Raw genomic sequence first — 24,426 nt, 5'->3', positions numbered from 1 at the left:
TTCATTCTCATCTATATGAGAACTTCTGAGATTAGGTAAAAATCTTTTGATTTAAACCTGAAATAAGGGGTTTTGGTGAAGAGAAAAGTCATGGTGAAGGGTCATCTCTATGGATTTGTTGTTTCTGTTGATTTAAAAATTCTTTTACTAATTTAAACAGCAGTCTAGCCTCATCTATCTAGCAATGGAGTGGAAGAGTGAGGTTTGTGACCAGGGAGTTTCATTTGGTTGGCTTTGTTCAGTTTTACTCTTTGTATTCTGTCTTTTTTGTACATATGCCCAGAGAATGTCAAGATTGGGAGCTTTTTAGGGAATGAAAAAAATTAACTGACAGCTTTTATCTGAAAGAAGTTTAAAAAATGGCTACAGTTTTTATTGCTTTGCTTCTAGGTACCTTTAACCTACTTTTAAATTGTGGTCCTAAAAAAGAAGGCTAGAACTGAGGTCTGTAAAGGCTCCTACAAACATCCCTGGCAATGGACCTTAGTTTTGACCTTCAACACTTGTGCTGTTTCAGTCTTGAACCTCTCTCAACCCAAATTGGCAATCACAAGAAAACAAGATGTTGTTAAATAAGGTAGCTAAAAGGGCAACTAAGATAAAATTCTCCCTAAATTTCAAAACATCAGGTAGCGTGTATGGCAACAATTTAAAACCTCCAGAAGGATTCAAGGATTCTTCTGGTAGAACATTTACTCCGATTTCTTAATTTTGATGACATGTTTTATGCATTATTCAAAATAGCATTAGTTCCACACTACTGACATCTTTTACACAGTAAAAAACGAAAACAAAACTCAGTTGATCTTTTACAGAACGGTTTCTGCAATAATTCCTCAAACCTAAATCTAATTGTAGCACACACACCAAAGGACAGTCCAGTACTTAGTTACAAGGGTACCAAAAAATATATCAAATCGAACTTTTGAATAACCACAAAAGAAAGCTTGCTTTGTAAATAAGTCAAATACCTATGATTAAAGTTTTTACATCAAACTATCCTTGCTTATATATCAGCTTCTTTCACATAGTGTTTTTGGGAATGAGTCAGATACTTTTAAAAGCAGCGTTAACTCTTAAAATGACTAAACAGGTTCTCAGCAGATGGTGGTGGCAGGGGACACAGTTTTTCAATCTCCCTGAATCCCTACATAGAATGGACAGCAATGAGTCAGCAAAACAAAAGGCCATGCACAACACATACAACGAACTAAGATGACAAGATAACCTCCCATAGTTTGCCCTAAAATACAAATAGATGGGGACAATCCACCAATAGTACACTGTGCACAGCATCAGGGTGTGTGTGAAGGAAGCAACAGGGTGGCATGTGATGAATTTGAAAATAGGAGAGCCTAGAACACCCAGCAGGTGTTCCCCGGAAAGCACAGTGAGCCACTTACTGTGAGTAGCTGAATCTGGGTTTTCCATTCTTTAAAGCTGAGTGGGTACAGGGGGCTTATGAAAAGAAGGCCTGAGAGAATGAAGCAAACTCGCTCTGAGGAACCCCCAAACTGACCCACCAGGGCTCCCAGGTCAGGCCCACACAATGAAGAAAACTGCTGGGAGGGAGTCAAAATGTGCAGGGCAGGAAGATCAGGAAGGGGGGAAAGAGAAGGCCTAGAGCGGAGCAGTGGGCAGGGATAGAGGCAGGAAATCCCACCACGGTTTTGAGCACTGCACAAAAAACCAGTTATGGATCTTTGTGAAATTGGAAAAGATTTCCTAAATTCTGCCTCACTTAAAAAACTCAGGGAAAATAATGTCTATGAAAATGAGCAAGAGGGTCAAATATCATAAAAATTATTACAAGAGAAAAAAGAATAAGCAGCAGAATGAAAACATGCCAGAAACATGTGCTCACAAAGCAGATTAAAATTGTAATTTCAAAACAGGTAACAGACATTAAGAAAATGGTAAAACACAGGAACCAACAACATTAAGTCATAATTAGAATAACTCAGAAATGGGTGACAGGACTCAGGAAAAATTTAGAAGTTAAAAAAAATTCAGAAATGAAGACAACTAGAAGGAACACAGAGGGAATTAACACAACTACTGCTTTCAGAGAATGGAAGGGTATTTTTCAAAAGCACAAAGAAACAAAAAAAAAAAAAGAAAAGAAAAAGGGCTTGAGATAATGTGACAAATACTGAAAACAGGTAAAGAAAGTTGAATATTTGAATACCAGGCGTCTCTGAAGCAAAAGGCCAAAGCAAAGGAATAGAAAAAGTAAGTAAAAATACTAGTACAAGAAAGCTTTCCTGATATAAAACCCGAGTTGAAACTACATTATGACAATCTTGACCCAAGAATAACCAACAGTGCCAGGGTCTGAATGTCTTTAGGAGATAATTAGGTCATGAAGGTGGAGCCCTGATGAATGGGACTAGTGCCCTTGCAAATAGAGACATAAGAGAGGTGAGTTCTGTCTCCACTAGGTGAGGACACAGCAGCCTTCTTTAGACCAGGATGAGGGCCCTCACCAAGAACCTGACCATGCTGGCATCCAGATCTTGGACTTCCAGCCTCCAGAACTATGAGAAATAAATGCTTAAGCCCCCCAGCCTGTAGTAGTTTCTTATAGCAACTTGAACAAAGATAAACATTCAAACACAATCTGGTAAATTTACTAGGCAAGAATGAAAAGAAAAAAATTCTTTGGGTATCAAGGGGGAAGAAAAATGACGTGATAGGAAACTTCATGGCAAAAGAAAATGAAGCCTCATGTTAAAATACTTCAGAAAAAGAAAGTGTGAGTCAACGATTTCATATCTGGCAAAAATGACTTTTAAGTATAAAAGGGCATAAATAGTTATCAACAGGAATCTCAGGGAATATTATTCTCATGAGCACTTCCTGAGGGAGCTACTAGAAAACAAGCTTCTGACGAAATTGACAGGAGAGACACTGACAGAAGGACTGAAGAGGAGCACTAAATTTATAGTTACCTACAGGTCAAAAGTAAATGAAGTCTGGTGGGGGGATGGGGATGGTGATTCAGATGGGGCACATGGAGGGAGTCCTGGGGTGGATGACAAAGTTCTCCATCTTGACCTAGGTGGTCTTCCCTTTATCCTGCCACCCCCCATATCCTCATTTGCACCTCAGTGTAGCATCTTGATTATAGAGCTGTTTTACAAGCTAATTTAAGAAACTTTCCCAGAACTATTTGATTGCACAAAACAAATATGTAACATAAAGTTTTCAAAATGTCTATAGTTACCTAAAAATTTATCCATTGATTCATACATTTGCTCTTGATTGACAACTCTCTCATTTGAAAATTGCATTGATTGTTTTGGCATAAAAGTGCTATTTTTCTTATGGCTAGGTAATTTTGAAGAGAAACCGACCCTATCTTTTAGAGTTTTTTGTGTATGGCTCTGTTTAGAGAAACTGATGTGGCGAACAGTTAAATCATCATCTGAGGATGAAAAATCATCGATAGCCTGAGAGCTACAATCCCCATCTGCTGCATACAGTTGATTTGTTTTCTTCATGGTTTTAGGACAAGTGTGAAGCTCCTTTTTATCTTCCTTTTTTCTCTTAAACCTCAAAGAACTAGTAGGTCTTTGCTTTCTTGCTCTTGATTCAGAGAAAATTTCAATGTCATCAGACTCGTCACTAATATCACTACTGCCTTTTCTTCTCATAATAGATTTCAGGGTCACATTCTCAGGGTTTAATTGTTTTGAAATTAGGCTATTTCCTTTGACATCAGTCTTTCTATCATCCCCATTATTTCTTATTTCAACAGGATGTTCTGTTTCAGAACCTTCAGATCCATCCACGAGTGGCTTAAACTTTACACCATTCTTGGGGCATCTCTGAGTTGTATACTGTGTGGGAAAGATGACATCACTATCTTCTGATTCTGTGACGTTCTGTAAAACGTGATGGTGGTCAGCTGTATTTTTTAAATTGTTGCCATCATCAGACTCAGAAGAAATATTTTGTTCTAAAATGTTCTGACTTTTATCAAAGATATATTTTTCATTTGGATTTAGGACGTTAGCTAACCTCTGATGTTTTGAAGTACCAAGAGAGTCACGACTTTTCTGATAACTAACATCTTTGGCTTCTGTTGAAAGACATATGGGCTGTTCATCAGGACTTTCATCATCAGAGGCAATATTTCCATCACTTTCCTCAACTGTATTACATTTTGTTTCAAACAATTTAGAGAAACCACACTGGAGTAAGGTAAGCTGTCCAGGAGGACCTGAAGCTTTGCTTGAGTCAGAGCCTTTCTTTTTTCTTGAGCTTCCCACTGATTCATCATCACTAAAATCACTGCAGAGATTACATGCTTCTTCTGTCGGCAACTCTGCAGGCTGCTCCAGACCTCTGTGTTCTTGACAGTCAGGGTCTGTAGGCTATAAAAGAAGCAGTCACAGAAACGTTAGAAAATGTCCAGATAATATCAAATCTATCATACTGCAAGGGAATGAAATTTGGGTGGAAGATAACTTATGTACTAATATACCACTTGGTATTTTTTAAAAGTACAACATTTAATAAACAAATGTAAAGGATTTAATATTAAAGTCTGGTACACTCTTTTTTCAAGTTGAATAACTTTCCAAAATAAAAGTTTAGAATATGACATAATCAAGTTATCTATAAGGAAAAAACAGAACAGAGCAGTCAGCTTCTAAGATGCAGGGACTGATTCTGGTCTCAAAAGTAAGAAGTACACAACTCATTGTTTTCCATGGTTCAGCACATACTTCCAACCACGTTTTAAGAAAAAAATAAATTTTCAGGCATTAACAAAGTAAAGAATTCACAACTGGAAAATGGTTCTAATAGATTAAAAATAAGATCTGATAGGATCCTGCCCATCAGAAATAAAGAAAATATTTTAGATATTTTGAAGTAAAATTTGCTACAAATTTAAACCCAGTATTTATTATTTTTACATCAATTGGAGCTAAATACATCCTTCACTTTCTTAAAGCTGAGGCTTTATTAGTAAACAATTTGGAGAAACTATTATCCAGTAATTACTCCTTTTTAGAAATCCAGTAATACATTTGATGTTTGTATATTTCTATAAAGTTAGAAAAACATTCACTGATATTCCAAATCACTAAGCTGGTATGAATTTACACTTAAATTCCTAAATGCAAGAAAAACCCAGCAACAACATAAACAAAATAAGAAAAAACCTTCTACATGTACATTCTTTACTTCTGAAGAGGGCTTATGATGATAATATAGAGTTTGTAGTATGTGAGATGACAAACTACCAGAAAGATCACAAGATCAAGGATGCAAATAAAATAAAATACCTGTCAGAGAGTAATTCTGATGTTTGGATTTAATAATCTTAAACACACAATGATTACTATTTTTCTATTTAATTTGTTGTTTAATTAACAATTAGTTAGGTTTGATTGGCGTATTTAATTTTGGATTTACAGTTTGGTATAGTTAAAATTCTAGTTTGGATGCAAATGACTGGTGATTGTTCCCGAATGTGTTCTTATGATACGAAATGTTAAATTAGCCTAAATTATTTTTTAAAGATTTTTAAAAGTTTATTTTTAAAACAGAGAGAGAGAGAGAGAGAGAGAGAGGGCACGTGAACGCACAGGGGAGGGGCAGAGAGAGAGGGGGACAGAGGATCTGCAGTGGGCTCCGTACTGAAAGTAGAGAGCCCGATGGACTGGGCTCAAACTCACAAACCGCGAGATCATAACTTAGCTGAAGTCAGATGCTTAACTGACTGAGCCACCCAGACGCCCCAAATTCACCTAAACTATTAATTTTACTTATCGTCTGCTTTGTATCCTCGACTTTTTTTCAAAGACTTTTTTCTTTACACGTTGAAAAATAAAGAAAAAGGAAAAATAGCTTAAAATTATCCCAGTACATGTTTTATAGCAGTTGTAGGCTACAGATTAAAAAATTACTTACCGTTTCTTGTTTGTGTACTGGAGGCTCCTCTTTCAACCATGTTGTGGCTGTCATGATCCCTGCTTCCACTTTGCCTTCTCTCTAAAAGAATGCAAAAGAATTGTAAAATATGGGGTAAAAACAACCAAATAAACAATAGCGATGGCATGCTAAAGCTTAGGATTAACTGAGAGCAGCTTGATTTAGCTCTGTCTCTAACACGAAATGCTTCAGAAATTGGTGTGCCATCCTTGTGCAGGTCTATGCTAATCTTCTCTGTATTGTTCTAATTTTAGTATATGTGCTGTCTAAGTGAGCACTGCTTTAACTTTCTCTCTTAAGTTTTTTTTTTTTAATTTATTTTTTGAGAGAGAGAGAGAGAGAGAGAGAGAGAGAAATGTGAGCAGGGGAGGGGCTGGGAGAGGTGGACAGAGGATCCCAAGTGGGTTCTGCACTGACAGGCTGACAGCAGTGATCCTGAAGCTGGGCTCAAACTCACAAACCATGAGATCATTACCTGAGCCAAAGTTGGATGCTCAACTGACTGAGCCACCCAGGCACCCCTACTTCAGCTTTCTTAATGTTATTTTTCCATTTTGTTAATTAATATAAACTCATATATAGTTTATATAACATTTTAAAATGCTCATAATTTTAGGTAGTACAGAGGTACAGTGGAAGTGTGCTGGGCTCATAAAGTACACTTATTTCTTGTATTAAAGCTTCTTTTTAAGTTAGAAAATAATACTTTCCAGCCAACTCCACTAAAAGTTCTGGTACAGGAGGGAGAATGAAAACAATGTTACGTATTTACCCAGTAACAATATCCATAGTAACTATGTCTACACAATAGCTAAGGTAAGGACATATTAACAACATTTCAAACACTACAGATAATGTTGAATATTGGGAATTTGATATTCTAGCCTATATTGCTAATGTATTTATTTAGTTCATATTCATTAAAATTTATTTTATTCATTTAGTTCATATTCATTAAAATGTTTATTGATTCCTTCAGTGTAACAGACATCAAATGAAAAGGACCATCTGATATGAAACTAAAAAAAAAAAAAGATCTTAATTGTGTAATAGGCTTGCTACATCCTTTGGGGAAGTATTTATGCTTTTAAAGCTTTTGGTGTATCATTCAGCAAAGGTATTTAATGGACTAGATTCTAGAATATTAAATTCTCCTTCAAAAGGAAATCAATTTATTTTTCTATTTAAGGCTCTGTTTACTGAACAAGGGGAAATAACCACTACCATCACCTGAGTTACAAATGCCCAACTTACAGATACGCATATGTACCGGTGGCATGATTCCAGCCACCTGGTATCCAGGGCAACAAGTGAGAATCTCCCCTACAGAACTCTGGAGAACGATAAATAGTTTGTTGAGATATTTTCTCTCAATGCCTAGAGGCTGTTACTGCAAGGGAGGTGGGCGGGCGGGGGAGGGGGTCTGCTTCCCAGTACTGCCTTTATTCTTTCAACAGAAGCCAAATGGCTACAACACATGGAACAGGGAGCACCAGAAATCCTCAATCCTGTTGCAACCCTCTTGTGAAAGGTAAATGGCAACTCTGGTCTTTTGTTTCTCAGGCCAACCATGTTGGTATCATCCTTAACTCCTCTCTTTTTTTCTCAGACCCTATACCTAATCCATCAGCAAATCCTGTCAGCGACACCTGAGTAATATATTCAGACTCCAATCACTTCTCACACCATCTACCATGATCGCTCTAGTCCAAATCACCATCATCCCTTGGCTAGATTATTGCAGTATCCTCCTACCTGGCATTTTGCTTCTGCTTTTGTACTTTGATAGCCTAATTCGTAATATTTAATCTAGATGTATAGGTCAGACTATGTTTCTCTTCTGTTCAGAGCCCTCTAATTGCTTTTTGTCTCACTCAAAGTCAAAGTTCTCGCGTGGTCTGGCTTCCTCTCATCTCTCCGGCCCCATCTCTTGCTCTCTTGTTCACTCCACTCCAGCCACTAGGGCCTTCCTGCCGTTTTGAAATTATGCTGGACATGTTTGTCCTGCGGGGCTTTTGCATTTGTTCCTCTACGTAGAATACATCTTCCTCCTGCCATCTCCTCAAAGAATCAGTTGCAACCTCACAGTGAGCGCTTCCTTGGCTACTCCATCTAAAACCGCAATGCTCTTTCCTTGACAGTCTCCCAATTTCCCTTCCCTGCTCTATTTTTAAAAATTAGGATACAATTTACATATAACACTGTGTACGTTTAAGGTGTATAACGTGTTTTGATACATTTATATATTGCCATATGATTACCACCATAGTTTTAGCTAACACCTCTATTATGCCATAGAATTAGCATTTCTTTTTTGTGGGGAGAACATTTAAGATCTAGTCCATTAGCAATTTTGAAACGTATAATACAGTGTTATTGACTATAATCACAATGCTGGGCATTCGATCTCCAGAAGTCATTCATCTTCTACCTGCTCTATTTTTACCTTCAGAGCCTGTCATCATAATAAACTCTATGCATCATGATTTTTTCTGCTTATTTGTTTCCCCAAAATAGAAGGTAAGTTTTTCAGTGAGTAGAGCTTTTTGTCTATTTCATTCATTTCTGTATGCCTAGTTCTATGATGTATAGTACTTGACACTTGGCATACACTCAGTAAATATTTGTGGAATTGGCTCTCAATATCTGTCTCTAAAGTGGGACCATGACAAAGATAACAAAGTTAGTGCAAAGTAGAACTAAGCTGCCTGGACACTTGGTGGGATGAGCACTGGGTGTTGTATGTAAGTGATGAATCACTGGGTTCTTCTCCAGAAACCAATACCACACTGTATGTTAACTAAATAACTTGAAGTTAAGTGAATAAATGAAAAAGAAAAAAACGAAAAAACCAAAACTAACCAACCAAATGAAAAAAAAAAAAAAAGAACTGTCTGGAAATCATCAGGTTAAAAGTGTTCTATAAATTAAAATTTCTACATCTTAAAACATTTTAAAAGGGATTTTCTACAGCCTTTAAAAATTAAAAATGTCTCACAGGAAGTAAAATAATTATTTTACTTTGTGATATATGCTTCCATTATACAGGGCTTAGAATATTTTAAAACACTGTTTGGCCAAAAGCAGCATGAATCTAATGAGGCCTGAATAATTTTGCTATTTATTGTTTATTTATTCATTTTACTTTATTTTTTTAGAGCAAAAGACTGCCCTGTAAGCACCTGGCCTGAATAATTTTAAATTCTTACTCAACAAATATCGCAGTGCTGATAATGTGCCTGGCAAGAAGTTAAGCACATTTTGCCACAAGAAAAATGTAAGACATGGACAGTCCTGTCATTAGTTAACAATCCTGGAGGAGAAACAAGATATACTTAGGACAACCAGAAAACAAGCGAACATCCCATTTAATAACTTGACATACTGAATGTCTTACTTAACATTTGCTTGAGGAATAGGTTGCTGTTCTGTTAAAATAGAGGACTCAACTATTTGATAAATAAGAGAAAACAGGAGAAGTAATATAATGCTAACATATTTTATAGATAATAATTTCAAATGGAAAACACAAATACAAGTTGGTATGTTGGGTAGTACTCTGAGATGGAAGTAGGATCTGAGGGGTGGCCTGGAATACTGGAATACTAACAAGGCTACTGATTATAAAAGAAAAATGGGAAAGAAGAAGTCCATGAAATAGCATACTCAAAACCAGAAAAAGACAGGGGGACTTTATTTTTATTTATTTATTTATAAGTAATCTCTACACCCAACGTGGGCCTTGAACTCACGACTCTTAAGATCAAGAGTCGCATGCACTTCTGACTGAGCCAGACAGGCAACTCAAGACAGGAGGACTTTAAATGGGCCACTCAATTCAAATCAAATAGTTACTATAAAATAAAAATTCAGCAGTATACACCAGACACTGTGTAATAGTTGCAATATTCACAGAATACATACGATACACGTCTTCCTCTTAGCCATCTTGCTTACCATGCTTATTGATGTTACATGTTCATTATGTAAGTGTTCTCTTTCACTTCTCATCAAGATGGTCTACGTTCTTTAAGGACAGGGACCAATGACTGTTTTTATGAAACTCGCTAAATCAATCAAGTACGTGAAGCTTTTGAAAAGCTAAGGGAAACATCCTTGAGTTTTCTGAGGCTCATTTTCCTCATCTATATGAAAAGGAAGATGATACATATGATATTCCAGGATTTTATGATACTCATATCAATATCAACTGGAAAATAGGTTAATATCTATAGTATTCTGGTATATCAAAGAATTTAAGCAATTAAAAAAAAGATACAAATTTCTGTTTGAAGAATAAGAAACATCTGTATGCTAAGGATGAACACAACTGGGAGAGTTTGAAATATTGGTGTGGAATTTTTATTGGGAACAGAAAACAAAAATCTCCATGAGACATGAGAGTGCATCCCAGGGAGTATTTGGTAACTTTTAATCAAAACATATTTTATAATTTTGTTTATTTAGGAAAGTCTCTCTCTCTCTCTCTTTTTTTTAAGTTCCTGACTTAGCAGCTGTTTTCAAAATACTACATTTCTCTCTGCCAGTCTGAAAATGGTCTTGGGAGGTCATACTATGTACTATATGTATCTGTATTTGTGTGCAGACATTACTTATAACTATGCATGGGGAAATCTTAGTTTTGAGGTACAATAATTCATTTCCTATTTCTAAAAGTGGAAATTCTAAACACAAGGCATTTTTTACAAGAAAACCCCAAAGTTCTTTGAAAAGATACCAGCAGTTATATTTCAAGGTTCCTGTTGGAGAAAACTGTATTTAAAATAGTACTGAAAAGGTCAGGCAACAATTTCACACCTCCAGGATGTCCCTTGTAAGACAAGACGCTTGGGACCTTAGTTTGAACAGATTATAAACCCCAAAAAGCTCTCCTCGATGTTCTTTTGATCCTTGAACTGCTTCAAAATATCGCTTGGCATTTTCACTTCCAACCACCACACAGTGAAGTTGCTAAAACAGAAAAAAAACACAAGATATTTTTGAAGTGTTTGCTCCAACAATATGTCAGAATTTCCTGGCATTCTCTGTATATACACAGCTTTAGCTGGAGCAGGCAGAATCTCCTTAGGGAGGAAATTTTATTTTAATTTCGCTGGCAGATGTTGCCATTATGGCGAAATAAATAATAGTAAACTGGCCAGTCTTATTGAAGAAGAGATCTTACATTTCCTATTTTATCTGTGTTCTACCAACCGAGTCAAGATCCCATTGCTATGCAATATTCACTTGATGTAAAATGTTTAATGATAAAGGCATGTAATACATCTGAATACACTTTTCTCCTTTCTAGACTCATTACAATAGGAACTACTAAAACTGACAAAAATCATCACTATTTCACCAAAGTTAAATTATAACTTAGTAACTACATGATAACCACATTAGTATCAAACCCTAATTGTAGCCATTGTTATACTGTCAACTAACAGCAAAACCCAATCACTGTTTAGAAACATTTAGGCATCTTTGAAACAATTCGAAATACAGAAGGAATCCTGAAGGACATATATCACTTCAGTAACATTAGTGTATTTCTTTATTTGCTAGATATTTTGCTAAATATAATCTGATTAACCCCATGTACACTTTAAAATTTCTTGAAAGAAACAAAGAATGCACAGAGTGGAAAATAACTGTAGTCTGTTGTTAATGTAAGGATTAGTAAGAAGTTGCTTTGCACTATACTAAATTACTATAGGCAACTGAAATAATTCTTTTTTTAATTTGAGGGAGTGTGTGTAAGCACCTATGAGTGGGGGAGAGGGGCAGAGGAAGCAGGAAGTGGGGAGAGGGAGAGGGAGAGGGAGAGGGAAGGAGGGGGGGTGAAGCAAAGAGGGAGGGAAGAAGGGAGGGAGGAGGGAGAGAGAAAGAGAAAGAGAGAGAGAGAGAGAGAGAAAGAGAGAGAGAGAGAGAGAGAGATTGAGGGAGAAAATCTCAAGCAGGCTCCACACTCAGCATGGAGCCCAATGCAACATGGGGCTCAATCCCACAACCCTGGTATTATGACCCTAGCCAAAATCAAGAGTCAGATGCTCAACCCACTGAGGTGCCCATGAAATAATTCTTATTAATAATATTTATTTTTTGAATACTTACTACCTGTGTAGCATTTGTACATTCTCTCATTTAATGCCTACAACCCTATAAGACATTGCTATTTTCTTTTTGGAAATAAAGACTAAAGTTTGGAGAAATTAAGTGCCTTCTCACAGCTGTCTAGCCAAGAAGTGTCATTTCTAGGGGCGCCTGGGTGGCGCAGTCGGTTGAGCGTCCGACTTCAGCCAGGTCACAATCTCGCGGTCCAGGAGTTCGAGCCCCGCGTCGGTCTCTGGGCTGATGGCTCAGAGCCTGGAGCCTGTTTCCGATTCTGTGTCTCCCTCTCTCTCTGCCCCTCCCCTGTTCATGCTCTGTCTCTCTCTGTCCCAAAAATAAATAAACATTGAAAAAAAAAAAAGAAGTGTCATTTCTAGAATTTATACCTGGATTTGGCTGAATTCAAAATTCATACTTGTAACAATTTCTCATCTCCAGGAGTTCCCTTTTATTTTTTACTAAAGAAATTTTTTAACGTTTATTTTTGAGAGAGAGAGAGAGAGAAAGAGAGAGCTTGCACATGCACGCGAATGGGGGAGGGGCAGAGAGAGAGGGAGACACAGAATCTGAAGCAGGCTCCAGGCTCTGAGCTGTCAGCACAGAGCCCATCGCGGGGCTTGAACCCACAAGCCATGAGATCATGATCTGAGCCAAAGTCGGATGTTCAACCGACTGAGCCACCCAGGTGCCTCCAAGATGTCCTTTTTAAAACAAGACCCTTAACAAAAGGAAATCAAAGGCATCAAAATTGGCAAAGATGAAGTCAAGCTTTCGCTTTTTGCAGATGACATGATATCATACATGGAAAATCCGATAGACTCCACCAAAAGTCTGCTAGAACTGATACATGAATTCAGCAAAGTTGCAGGATACAAAATCAACGTACAGAAATCAGTTGCATTCTTATACACTAACAATGAAGCAACAGAAAGACAAATAAAGAAACTGATCCCATTCACAATTGCACCAAGAAGCATAAAATACCTAGGAATAAATCTAACCAAAGATGTAAAGGATCTGTATGCTGAAAACTATAGAAAGCTTATGAAGGTAATTGAAGAAGATTTAAAGAAATGGAAAGACATTCCCTGCTCATGGATTGGAAAAATAAATATTGTCAAAATGTCAATACTACCCAAAGCTATCTACACATTCAATGCAATCCCAATCAAAATTGCACCAGCATTCTTCTCGAAACTAGAACAAGCAATCCTAAAATTCATATGGAACCACAAAAGGCCCCGAATAGCCAAAGGAATTTTGAAGAAGAAGACCAAAGCAGGAGGCATCACAATCCCAGACTTTAGCCTCTACTACAAAGCTGTCATCATCAAGACAGCATGGTATTGGCACAAAAACAGACACACAGACCAATGGAATAGAATAGAAACCCCAGAACTAGACCCACAAACGTATGGCCAACTCATCTTTGACAAAGCAGGAAAGAACATCCAATGGAAAAAAGACAGTCTCTTTAACAAATGGTGCTGGGAGAACTGGACAGCAACATGCAGAAGGTTGAAACTAGACCACTTTCTCACACCATTCACAAAAATAAACTCAAAATGGATAAAGGACCTGAATGTGAGACAGGAAACCATCAAAACCCTAGAGGAAAAAGCAGGAAAAGACCTCTCTGACCTCAGCCGTAGCAATCTCTTACTCGACACATCCCCAAAGGCAAGGGAATTAAAAGCAAAAGTGAATTACTGGGACCTTATGAAGATAAAAAGCTTCTGCACAGCAAAGGAAACAACCAACAAAACTAAAAGGCAACCAACGGAATGGGAAAAGATATTTGCAAATGACGTATCGGACAAAGGGCTAGTATCCAAAATCTATAAAGAGCTCACCAAACTCCACACCCGAAAAACAAATAACCCAGTGAAGAAATGGGCAGAAAACATGAATAGACACTTCTCTAAAGAAGACATCCGGATGGCCAACAGGCACATGAAAAGATGTTCAGCGTCGCTCCTTATCAGGGAAATACAAATCAAAACCACACTCAGGTATCACCTCACGCCAGTCAGAGTGGCCAAAATGAACAAATCAGGAGACTATAGATGCTGGAGAGGATGTGGAGAAATGGGAACCCTCTTGCACTGTTGGTGGGAATGCAAATTGGTATAGCCGCTCTGGAAAGCAGTGTGGAGGTTCCTCAGAAAATTAAAAATAGACCTACCCTATGACCCAGCAATAGCACTGCTAGGAATTTATCCAAGGGATACAGGAGTATTGATGCATAGGGGCACTTGTACCCCAATGTTCATAGCAGCACTCTCAACAATAGCCAAATTATGGAAAGAGCCTAAATGTCCATCAACTGATGAATGGATAAAGAAATTGTGGTTTATATACACAATGGAATACTACGTGGCAATGAGAAAAAATGAAATATGGCCTTTTGTAGCAACGTGGATGGAACTGGAGAGTGTGATGCTAAGTGAAATAAGCCATACAGAGAAAGACAGATACCATATGGTTTCACTCTTATGTGGATCCTGAGAAACTTAACAGGAACCTATGGGGGAGGGGAAGGAAAAAAAAAAAAAAAAAAAGGACGTTAGAGTGGGAGAGAGCCAAAGCATAAGAGACTGTTAAAAACTGAGAACAAACTGAGGGTTGATGGGGGGTGGGAGGGAGGGGAGGGTGGGTGATGGGTATTGAGGAGGGCACCTTTTGGGATGAGCACTGGGTGTTGTATGGAAACCAATTTGTCAATAAATTTCATATATAAAAAAATAAAAAAATAAAATCCCACAAATGGAAAAAAATAAAATAAAATAAAACAAGACCCTGAGGGGCACCTGGGTAGCTCAGTCAGTTGAGTATCTGGCTTTGGCTTAAGTCATGATCTCACAGTTTTATGGGTTCAAGCCCTGCATCAGATTCTCTGCTGTCAGCACATAGCCCACTTCGGATCCTCTGTCCTCTCTCTCTGTGCCTCCCCTGCTCACATGCATGCACACATGTGTTCTCTCTCTCTCACAAAAATAAATAAACATTAAAAAATAATAAAAACAAAACAAGATCCTTGGGACCTTAGTTTGAGGAAGCTTTGAATCAACATCCAAGTTGATCAGTTGGTTTCAATGCCCCAGAAACATGGACTATAGTCCAGGAAATATGGAATCACAACAATAGCAACTGATGTACCTGATAGTCCAGATGATTTCACTCTTTGCTCCTCTTTCTTAAACACTGTATTGTCACACTGCAACTACTTAATGTAATCACCAATTTGTAAGCATTAATCTGAATCTTTAGAAGTTCCCTACTTTATCGCAAAATTTATAAAAGGCACATTGTTTTATACTTAAAAGAAGTTTTTCAAAGTGGCTCCCCTAAAAGTGAAGGTCAGATACATCCATCTGTAGGCTGCTATAAAAAATAGGGTTGGAATTAAAGAGGGGAAGGGAAAAAAGTCAGTAATTGGAAAATGTAGCTTAGTTTCTGGCTTAAGAAAAACCCATTCAAGGATACAAAATGTCTGGATTTCTTCCTAACAACATTCAGGATACGCAAGAGGTAGAAATAAAAGTAGTGTTCACCATGTTAAAAAGTCATGGCCCCTTCTTCCATCTTCAAGGCAGTAGCATGGCATCTTCATATAATCCTCTATGACCCCTTGCTTCTGCTGTCACATCTCCTTCTCTCCTTTCTCTGATCCTCCTGCATACTCCCACTCCCTTTAGTGATTACATTGGCCCACCCAGAGAATCCAGGTGGATTTGATGTAGATATCTTTGGGAGAACATTACTCAGCCTACCACCATAAGGACATGCATAATGAATGATGGAGGCTTGACAAATGACACAGAGGCCGGCTTGAAGGGGTTCTCACTGGACAAAACTGAGACAGTTTGAACACCAAAATACACAGTGATATTCAATAGGTTGTAATGTAATCCATTACTAATATAGAGTAATATTACTAATATCCCCTGAGTCCAAATATATTAAATAAATAGAAAAGAAGGGCAAGCTCTTTTTTATGGTAGAATAGCAACAAATAAAGAAGGAATCCTGGAAATTAAAAAATCACCATCTGGCAATCATCACAGTGGTGGCTGATTCAGGTGGGTTTCATCAGTGAATGCTACGGCTGATGGGTACGGGCTTGACAAGGAACAGGATATTGGCATAGTCTCAGAGGATGTCCCCATAAAATACTTACTAAGGGAAAAAATGGTGACTCTGCAGTGAAGAAAGCTGGCAGACACAAAACTGGTGATCAAGGTTAGCATCACCAATGGTGGGACAGGTCACCACCAGGTGCCTTCTGACCAACGCAATGAGAAGAACATAGAGTCATTTCTGTACTATTCTTGCCAGGGGTTCCTGGCTTGAATCTGGACATGAGGAAACATCAAATGGACCGATTTTAAAAGAGAGCTAACACAAGGAAAGGCCTTACTCTTTAACACTGTGAAGGTCATGAAAGACAAAGGGGGTTTGGGTAACTAACTACTCCAGTTGAAGAAAACTAAACAGACATGAAAAGAAAAAGTTGGTAACCATGATCCTGGATTGGATCCTGAACCAGAAAGGAAAAAGGAGACAAGAAATTGCCAGGAAAGTTAGTGAAATCTGAATGAGTTTTGTGGTTTACAAGGTAATGTTGTATCAATGTTAATTTCTTGATTTGGATAACTGCATTCTGGAGAGGGTAATAGGAGGACAAAGCAAGTGCAAAACAACACACAAAATTGAATGTTTAGAATGCATAAAACCATTTTTATATGTACATCTAAACAGGAGAGTGTCCTTTGGAGGGAATACACACTAGAGAACTTAGAGGTGATAAATCTGCAACTTTCTCTCAAATGGTTCAGAAAAATAAATAAAGATCATGGCTGAGGGAAAGAGAAAAGCAAACGTGATAAATGTTAACAACTGGGAAATTTGGGTGAAGTTAATTGGGTGTTCTCTGTGGTATTCTTGGACTTCTTCTGCCAATACAAATATATTTCTAAATTACATATATATATATATATATATATACACACACACATATATACATATACATATACACATACATATACATATATATATACACACACACACATATATATTCACCTTTCATATATACATGTACACATGTAAAAATGAAAGGTGAATTTCTGAATGCCAAACTTTAGATTATGCTCCAAACATGAAGACAGTTGCTATGTAAGTGATGTTTTTATTTTTTAAAAGTATAAAATGTCTGAATGCATTATCACAACAAATACGAACAAAAACATCAAAGTGAAATTTCCCTTTGAATAATACAGATCATCCTTTATCAGTCTTAGCAACACTGTAATATTTAGGTATATCCTTCTAGATCTTTTTCAGTGCAGTTACAGCTATTTATATACATATACAGAAATAACTTTATGCATCAACATAACTGATATACTTGTTCTGCAAGTTGTGTTGTTTTGTTTTGTTTTGTTTTAATCTCACTTAGAAATGTCTTGGAGATCTTGCCAGATCAGTATGTCTGCTCTATAGTTTTTTTTTCTGCTATTGGGTGTATCAGAATTTATGTTACCATTGTTATTATTGGACATTAAGGCTGTTTCTTTTTTCATTTTTTAAACAAATACTAACAATACCAAATATAAATCCTTGTCATCTTTCACTGTGCATATGTGAGAATATTTCTGTAAGGTAGATAGGGAGAACGTACTATGTGTTTTAATATGTTGTGATATTAGCCTGTAAAATCAGTGTACCAAGTTATATTCTCGAAAGTAGTATATGAGTATCTCTGTACAAATACCCTCAACAATAATGAATATCACCGATCTCCCTGCCTCCCTAAACACATACACACACTCACACACAACCTCACTAAGTCTTTGCAGAATATGTGTAACACATTATTATTTTATATTTCTAAATTACAACTGTGGTTAAGCATCTTTTCATATATGGGTTAACCATTTGTGTTTTTTCTTCAATAAAATGCAAAATTATAGTCTTTTTATTGATTTGTGGAAGTTCTTTATGTATTATAGATGCTAATCCTTTGTTTATCATATGTGGAAACTTTCTTCCTAGACACTTTTTAAATTTGGCTTGTTGTTCCTCTGTCATACATAAGTTTCACATTAAAAATGTAGTTAAATTTACAATATCTGCCTTTAAGACTGTATTGGTTTCCTAAGACTGCTTTAACAAAATGTCACAAACTGGGTGGCTTAAAACAATAGAAATTTATTCTTTCACAGTTGTGGAGGCTAAAGGTCTGTAATCAAGATGCTGGCAAGACCACACTCTCTCTGAAGGTTCCAAGTGAAGACCCTTCCAAATGTCTAGTGGTTGCTGCCAATCTTTGGCATTCTTGGTTTGTGGCTGCACCACTCCAATCCTTCCTCCTTCATCACGTGGCATTCTCCCTCTGTGTCGGTCTGTATCCAGATTTCCCTCTTATAACAGTATCAGTCACTAGATTAGGGTCCACCCTAATCCAGTATGACCTTATTTTAACTTGATTACATCTGCAAAGACAGACCCTACTTGGTTCAAACGCCAATCTTTCAATCACATCTATTGCCTTTTCCACACACAACTGCCATATTATCTTTATTTGTGCCTACCAAGTTGTATGGCTAAACCTTCCCTAAATGGCTCACACTTAAAAAAATATTTTAATAAGCACCTAAAGCATACAAAGTTCTGAAAACTGACATTATCCTCATCTTCTGAAGCCTTTTTGTTATTAGTAACATATAATAGGCCATCTTATTTCAATAAATGAGATAAATAGGCAAATGTATATAAAGTAATGGGACTGAGAAAAATTACTACATGATTGAAGAAAGACTCTTACCTGTGACAAGTCCAAGACAGTATTCTAAAGAACTACTCCTAAGATGAAAAGAATAATGTCCTACTTTTTCCCAAGATTGGTTAAATATACCTGAACAAAATAATGTTCAAGTAGTTGTGCTATACCCAAGAACAAAAAGATGAAAGGTTTCTTATAGAGCTAAGTGCTTTAAGAAAAAACAAAAACTGCTGTGTACAATTCTATTTTTAGAATTAAGAAAATAGCATAAATTTAAGATTGGATCATTCTTAGGTTAACTACCACCACATGTGGCAGATGTTTGCTCTTAAATAGATGCCAACAGAATATATAGGGAGTAATTCAAATTTAACATTTATAATTAAACTTGAGCCTCATTCCAGATCTTCTCAAGTGAGCAATTATAAACTAAATAAATTTTATTTAGAGATATAAATGGTCAAGTAATTAATACTGTAAGGATATTAAAGAGTTAATGCAATTTCAGATGAACACTAAAAGCACCAGCACAGTAGTTAATACACTTGTGTTGTATTCCTATAGTTCCATTTACTGGGGTATCCCTGGGTCCCAGTTTCATTATGTACAACATGAGATGATTGCATTAGATATCTTTAAGGCATTTTCCCCTAGTTTTCTTCATGTCATGGTACACACGGAAAAGGGTAACATATGAACACCTACCTGGAAAGGTTTCTTAAGGTTGGAAGTCAGTTTAGGTAATCTTGCCGCCCAGAGAGCTGTGTGATCATTGTGTTGGTGCACCTGTGTGCCGTCTGTAGCATATCATTATGTCTTGGCCCACAGGCTGGGAAGCTGTGACCTTGCTACTCAAATTATAGTCTGCAGTAGTGTTGGCACTCCTGGGAGCTTGTTAAAAATTTGAATCTTGGGCTCCACCCAGAGCTACTAAATTAGAATCTGTAGTTTGAACATCCCTAAGTAATTCATGTACACATTAAAGCTCAAGAAGCACTACTCAAAGAAAATTTCAGCTCTAAAATTCAATGAAAGTAAGAATCTGTTTTACAGGATTTATTCTACAGTATATTTCATAATCTTATTAAATTCCATATTACAGTTAAAACGAAATTAAAAACATTTTTACACAAATTTCTGGAAGTTTTGATATAGACAAATGTTTACTTCTTAATCTGGAAAAGGGAAATATATTTACCTGCTTGTATACCTGTCGTAAGTACATGATCTCCTCCACAGTTCCCAAAGATATCAGCCTAAACACTTTCACATCCCTGCATTGCCCAATCCTATATGCTCTGTAAAAAGATTTTTAAAAAAGCCAACAAAAAACAAGTGAAGCAAGGTTCAGGAGGTAGCTTTAGGACAAAAAAAAAAAAAAAAAAAAAGGAACATTACTAAAATTTTAACTTAAAAAGAAACATATGTGCAGTTTATTCTATGTTAATTATACCTCAATGACACTGTTTAAAATGGGGGAGGGGAACAGTTAATCAACTGGCAAGCCTACAGAAGTGCAGATTTGCAGCCCTAATTTCACAGAGATTTCTGTCTGAATTCACTCAGTTGACTACCAGCAGCCTAGGTATTTTGACAGGGACTATAGTGCTAATTAAGACAATAATTAGCACTGATTCACCCCACTGGTGAACCATAGATCTAGTCCTGGCAGCTTCTCTCAGGTGAAAGCTTTACTGGATGCTCTGAATGAGGTCACCTGTTTCTAAATACCTGTTACAGTCACAATTTGGGGAATGGGGATACTGATGTTTGAAACTTAAAATTTGGTGAAAATTTTTGCCCTTATAAAGTCACTCTATGTTGTTGTATCTGATGCTCTCTCTGCCTCCTTCACCCAGTACAGTACTCCTAATAGAAAAGGACTTTACTACTAGAGGGTATCTTGGGGCCCTGCACATCTTGTACCCGAAGAGGGGGATGGGGCCTCCTGTGGCACAGCACAGCCAGGGTAAATTACTGCATTCTCACTTTCATCCTGCAGGCTAGATATAGAGGGGCTCATAATCCCTTTCTTTCTCACAGTGGATTTGAGTCTTAAAAATTTTTTTAAATGGATCTAAGGAAATGTCTTTTGGGTGTGTGCTCAATTGTTTCGTAAATAGGATAGATTCTGTTAGAATACATATTCTTTACAGACAAAAACCTTACAACATGTTACTTTAGACCTATGCTTCATCAATTTCTGGGTCTATTAAGTAGGGATATGTTAAGTGATGGTCTTTTTACCATGAAAATAAATACTGAGGAACTGTTATACAGTATGGAGGTCAAAATCTTCCTTTCTCTTCTTGGTTCCTCCTGCCAGAGTCAATTGAAGGACAGGGAGGAAAAGAGAAATGTTGTTCATTTAGTTTTATTGTCAACTAATTTAAACTGAATACCAAAACACAGTACCCTAGGATAAATAAGATATTAGGTCTTGGGGCGCCTGGGTGGCGCAGTCGGTTAAGCGTCCGACTTCAGCCAGGTCACGATCTCGCGGTCCGTGAGTTCGAGCCCCGCGTCGGGCTCTGGGCTGATGGCTCAGAGCCTGGAGCCTGTTTCCCATTCTGTGTCTCCCTCTCTCTCTGCCCCTCCCCCGTTCATGCTCTGTCTCTCTCTCTGTCCCAAAAATAAATAAACGTTGAAAAAAAAAAATTAAAAAAAAATGTCTTTGGTCATTTTTGGTTATGTGTGACCAGGGCCTGTGTGTTTGGGTGTGTATGTTTTCTGATATCTCCTGTATACACAACTGCTTTTAAATGTCTTACTTTCTCAAAAAGTCTCATCTCAGCCTCTTCTCAGGGCTTTAGATGTATTCTACTGTATTCCTCTACTGTAATATACAGTCCCACTACTGCTTTCATGCACAATGGGGCCTATAACTGTCTTCAACAGCTTCTGCCAGTCTGAGATCCAAGCTATGCCACCGTTTCTTACCTAAGCACTATCAGGTGAAAAAGAAACCATTCCCTCTGGCAGCTCACAGATAGGTTAGAAAGTTGCAAAGGAGTTCCACGCTGCTCTTTCCAACCTGAGAGGGAGGGAACAGGGAACTAACTGTTACTTCCTCTTCCTGGCTGTGCTGTGCCAGGAAATGGGGTGAGACAAGAATGGGTAAAAATGCCATGAAATTTCCTACAGTTTTGAATATAGCTTCTTCTTGATTGGGAATTTGCTTGATAACTGTAGATCTTTGATTTAAATAGCTTCCATAAAGTTATTTTAATCAGTGTCTAGTTTTTTAAATCCACCCATGGGGAAACATATACCTAGAGCTTCCAGTCTGCCATCTTGCTGGCATCACTCTTTGATTTCCTCTTTAATACAAGAGTTATTTAAAAATATATTTTATATTTTAAAATGTCCATATGGAGAGATTTTTATTAGCTACAAGCTCATTGTTACTTTCTAGGGTCTTGTCTTTTGTATTAATTAGAGGCATGTAATCTAGTCCTTGTGGTTTCTATTAAAATATATAGTTATTTAAAAGTATGCTCTAAAACGTTTTTTGAAAGAGTGGGTATTTTCAGTTATTATATGGTTAAATACATTTATTAAGTTAAAGGCTAAATAACTGTTAATCAAATAATTTACACACTTCCTTTTTTTGCCTAGTTGATCTATTAATCTTTGAGAGAAGGATATTAAGTTTCCCATCATGATTGTAGATTTGCCCATTTCTCATCATAAAAGAGTTTTGTCTTTGTTATGTAGTGACTATTATACTTTCCTCATCGATTGTTCCATTTTGTTTTCCTCAATGCATTTGCCTTGAAGTCTATTAATATTTTGCCGTTCTTACTTTTTATCATCATCTCCCTGATGAGATTTTAAATATGTTTTATTTTTAACCTTCTATGTATTTTTGAATTTTATAAATATATAAAATTATATCTATAGCAATAAGCATAAATCTGAATCTAACATTTCATTTTTACCTTCTTTTTTTGTTTAAAAGGAAGTTTTACGTTTGGCTTTATTTCTCACAGTTTACGTTAGGTTTTATATTTGCCATGCTTAGTTTCTTTTACCTCTTGCTATACACTCATATTTCCAATCATTTTACTGAAATAATCACATTTTCTCAGTGATTTTTTAAAAATTTCTTTTAGTTGTTGCCCTTAAATTTTTGGCTAAAATTTTAAGAACACTTTTTTTTGGCATAAATTTGAAATCTGACCAGGATATCCAAATTCTTTTTTGATGAAATATAACTTCTAACACAATTACCCCCACCCTCCCAATGTTTTATTGAAATTATATGAAATTTTAGTGTTTGATTCTTATTAATTTTCTCATACCATCCCTTTATATTTCTCAGAATCCTTTCTTTAGAACTGCATTAAGTCTCTCAACTAAACCATCAATAATTATTTAGACTTAAATATAAATTTTTCAGTTCCTAGATGTCAACAGATGATTTATTTCCCCTCACATATTGATATTTTAGTCATTGATTACAACTATAAGTCAAAATTATTTTCTTGCAGATACATCATATGAATTTTGTCACTTCGACAACTTCTGTTGTCTTCTAGAATTCTATAATGCAGATGAAAAGTCAGTTCTTCAAAGTCTATTTTGCAGGAACAGTGGGATTTGCAGAAATGAGTGGGATTCTCATTTGTTGGTAATCTGTTTTGTTCTTTTTTCTTTTCTTTTCTTTTTTTTTTTTTTATAAATAATTTCCTCTCCCTCTTTCTCATTTAGGCATTGTTTAGTCCCCTTATCTTTGGAACTTAGAAATATCAGCAAGATGTGTTTCTGTTTTTTCTCCTGCTCTGTCACTGTGTTTTCAAATATTCATTCCTTTTATTTTCCATATCAATTTTCACTTTTAGTCTTCTCCACTTTATTACTCAGACCTTGTAATGAGTTATTTGGTAACACTTTTAAATTCTAAGCATTTCTAGTTTTCTTTTCCATGCACTTTTTTTCAGGGTGCCCTATTCTTATTTTATTTCCTTCAGGGTCAGTTTTTTCATCTTGGCCCTTTTCTTTCATACTGCTGGTTTTATTAAACTGTCTCACAATTATTTTTTTTTTAATTTTTTTAATGCTTATTTGAGAGGGAGAGAGAGAAGAGTGTGAGTGGGGTAGGGGCAGAGAGAGAGGATGACACAGAATCCGAAGCAGGCTCCAGGCTCCAACCCATCAGCACAGAACCCAACTCAGGGTTTGAACTCCTGAACCATGAGCCAAAGTTGGAAGCTTAACTGACTGAGCCACCTAGGCGCTCCATAAAAGGTCTCATAACTCTTAGTTTTTCATTCATAATTACAAATGAAGAACTGGGTGGACTGCACAGGAAAGCTGGTCTGGATTTCCATGAAGGTACATAAGTCTATTTAATCATTTCCCCGTTTTGTGTTCCACAGAGACCTGGGAAGCAGTCCTTCAGGTTCAGTTCTGCTTTATGATCTGATCCTAATGCCCACTGTAAAAACCTTTTGTCAGTCGGATTCCCCACTTATTTATAAAATTTATGAAACAATTCTTTCAGTTTTGATCAAGGGGCATCTGTTGTAGGCCAACCTCTCTTTATATTGGGTATGGGAGAGGAAATTGTTTTAGAGTTA

The 24,426-nt window shown here is 36.7% G+C and overlaps 1 protein-coding gene and 1 non-coding gene across 5 annotated transcripts in view; both read right to left on the bottom strand.

Annotated features, from left to right (window-relative positions):
- ERCC6L2 (ERCC excision repair 6 like 2) overlaps nucleotides 1–24,426 on the bottom strand; it is a 139,217-nt gene that overhangs the window by 41,377 nt on the left and 73,414 nt on the right. For 3 of the 4 annotated variants that reach the window (XR_006966298.1, XM_047103100.1, XM_047103085.1), the window contains exons 13-16: nucleotides 20,043–20,142; nucleotides 10,765–10,917; nucleotides 5,926–6,006; nucleotides 3,227–4,379 (exon numbers count right to left, since the gene is read on the bottom strand). Coding sequence is in view for 3 of the 4 variants with exons in the window: in XM_047103100.1 (XP_046959056.1) it covers nucleotides 3,227–4,379; nucleotides 5,926–6,006; nucleotides 10,765–10,917; nucleotides 20,043–20,142 (1,487 nt within the window). In the remaining variant the exon portion in view is untranslated. The remainder of the gene's footprint in view (nucleotides 1–3,226; nucleotides 4,380–5,925; nucleotides 6,007–10,764; nucleotides 10,918–20,042; nucleotides 20,143–24,426) is intronic. The other variant, XM_047103092.1, reaches the window with a different exon arrangement.
- LOC124505624 (U6 spliceosomal RNA) lies at nucleotides 6,119–6,224 on the bottom strand. Its single transcript, XR_006960695.1, has one exon. It is a non-coding gene; the product is annotated as a U6 spliceosomal RNA (small nuclear RNA).

The sequence above is a fragment of the Lynx rufus genome, unplaced genomic scaffold (genome assembly GCF_022079265.1).
Source record: "Lynx rufus isolate CCGP_SWC_20201006 ecotype Redwood Valley unplaced genomic scaffold, mLynRuf1.p SCAF_10, whole genome shotgun sequence".
Lineage (NCBI taxonomy): Eukaryota > Metazoa > Chordata > Mammalia > Carnivora > Felidae > Lynx > Lynx rufus.
Note: the sequence above shows the minus strand (reverse complement) of the source record. Positions and strands in the feature narration are given on the sequence as shown.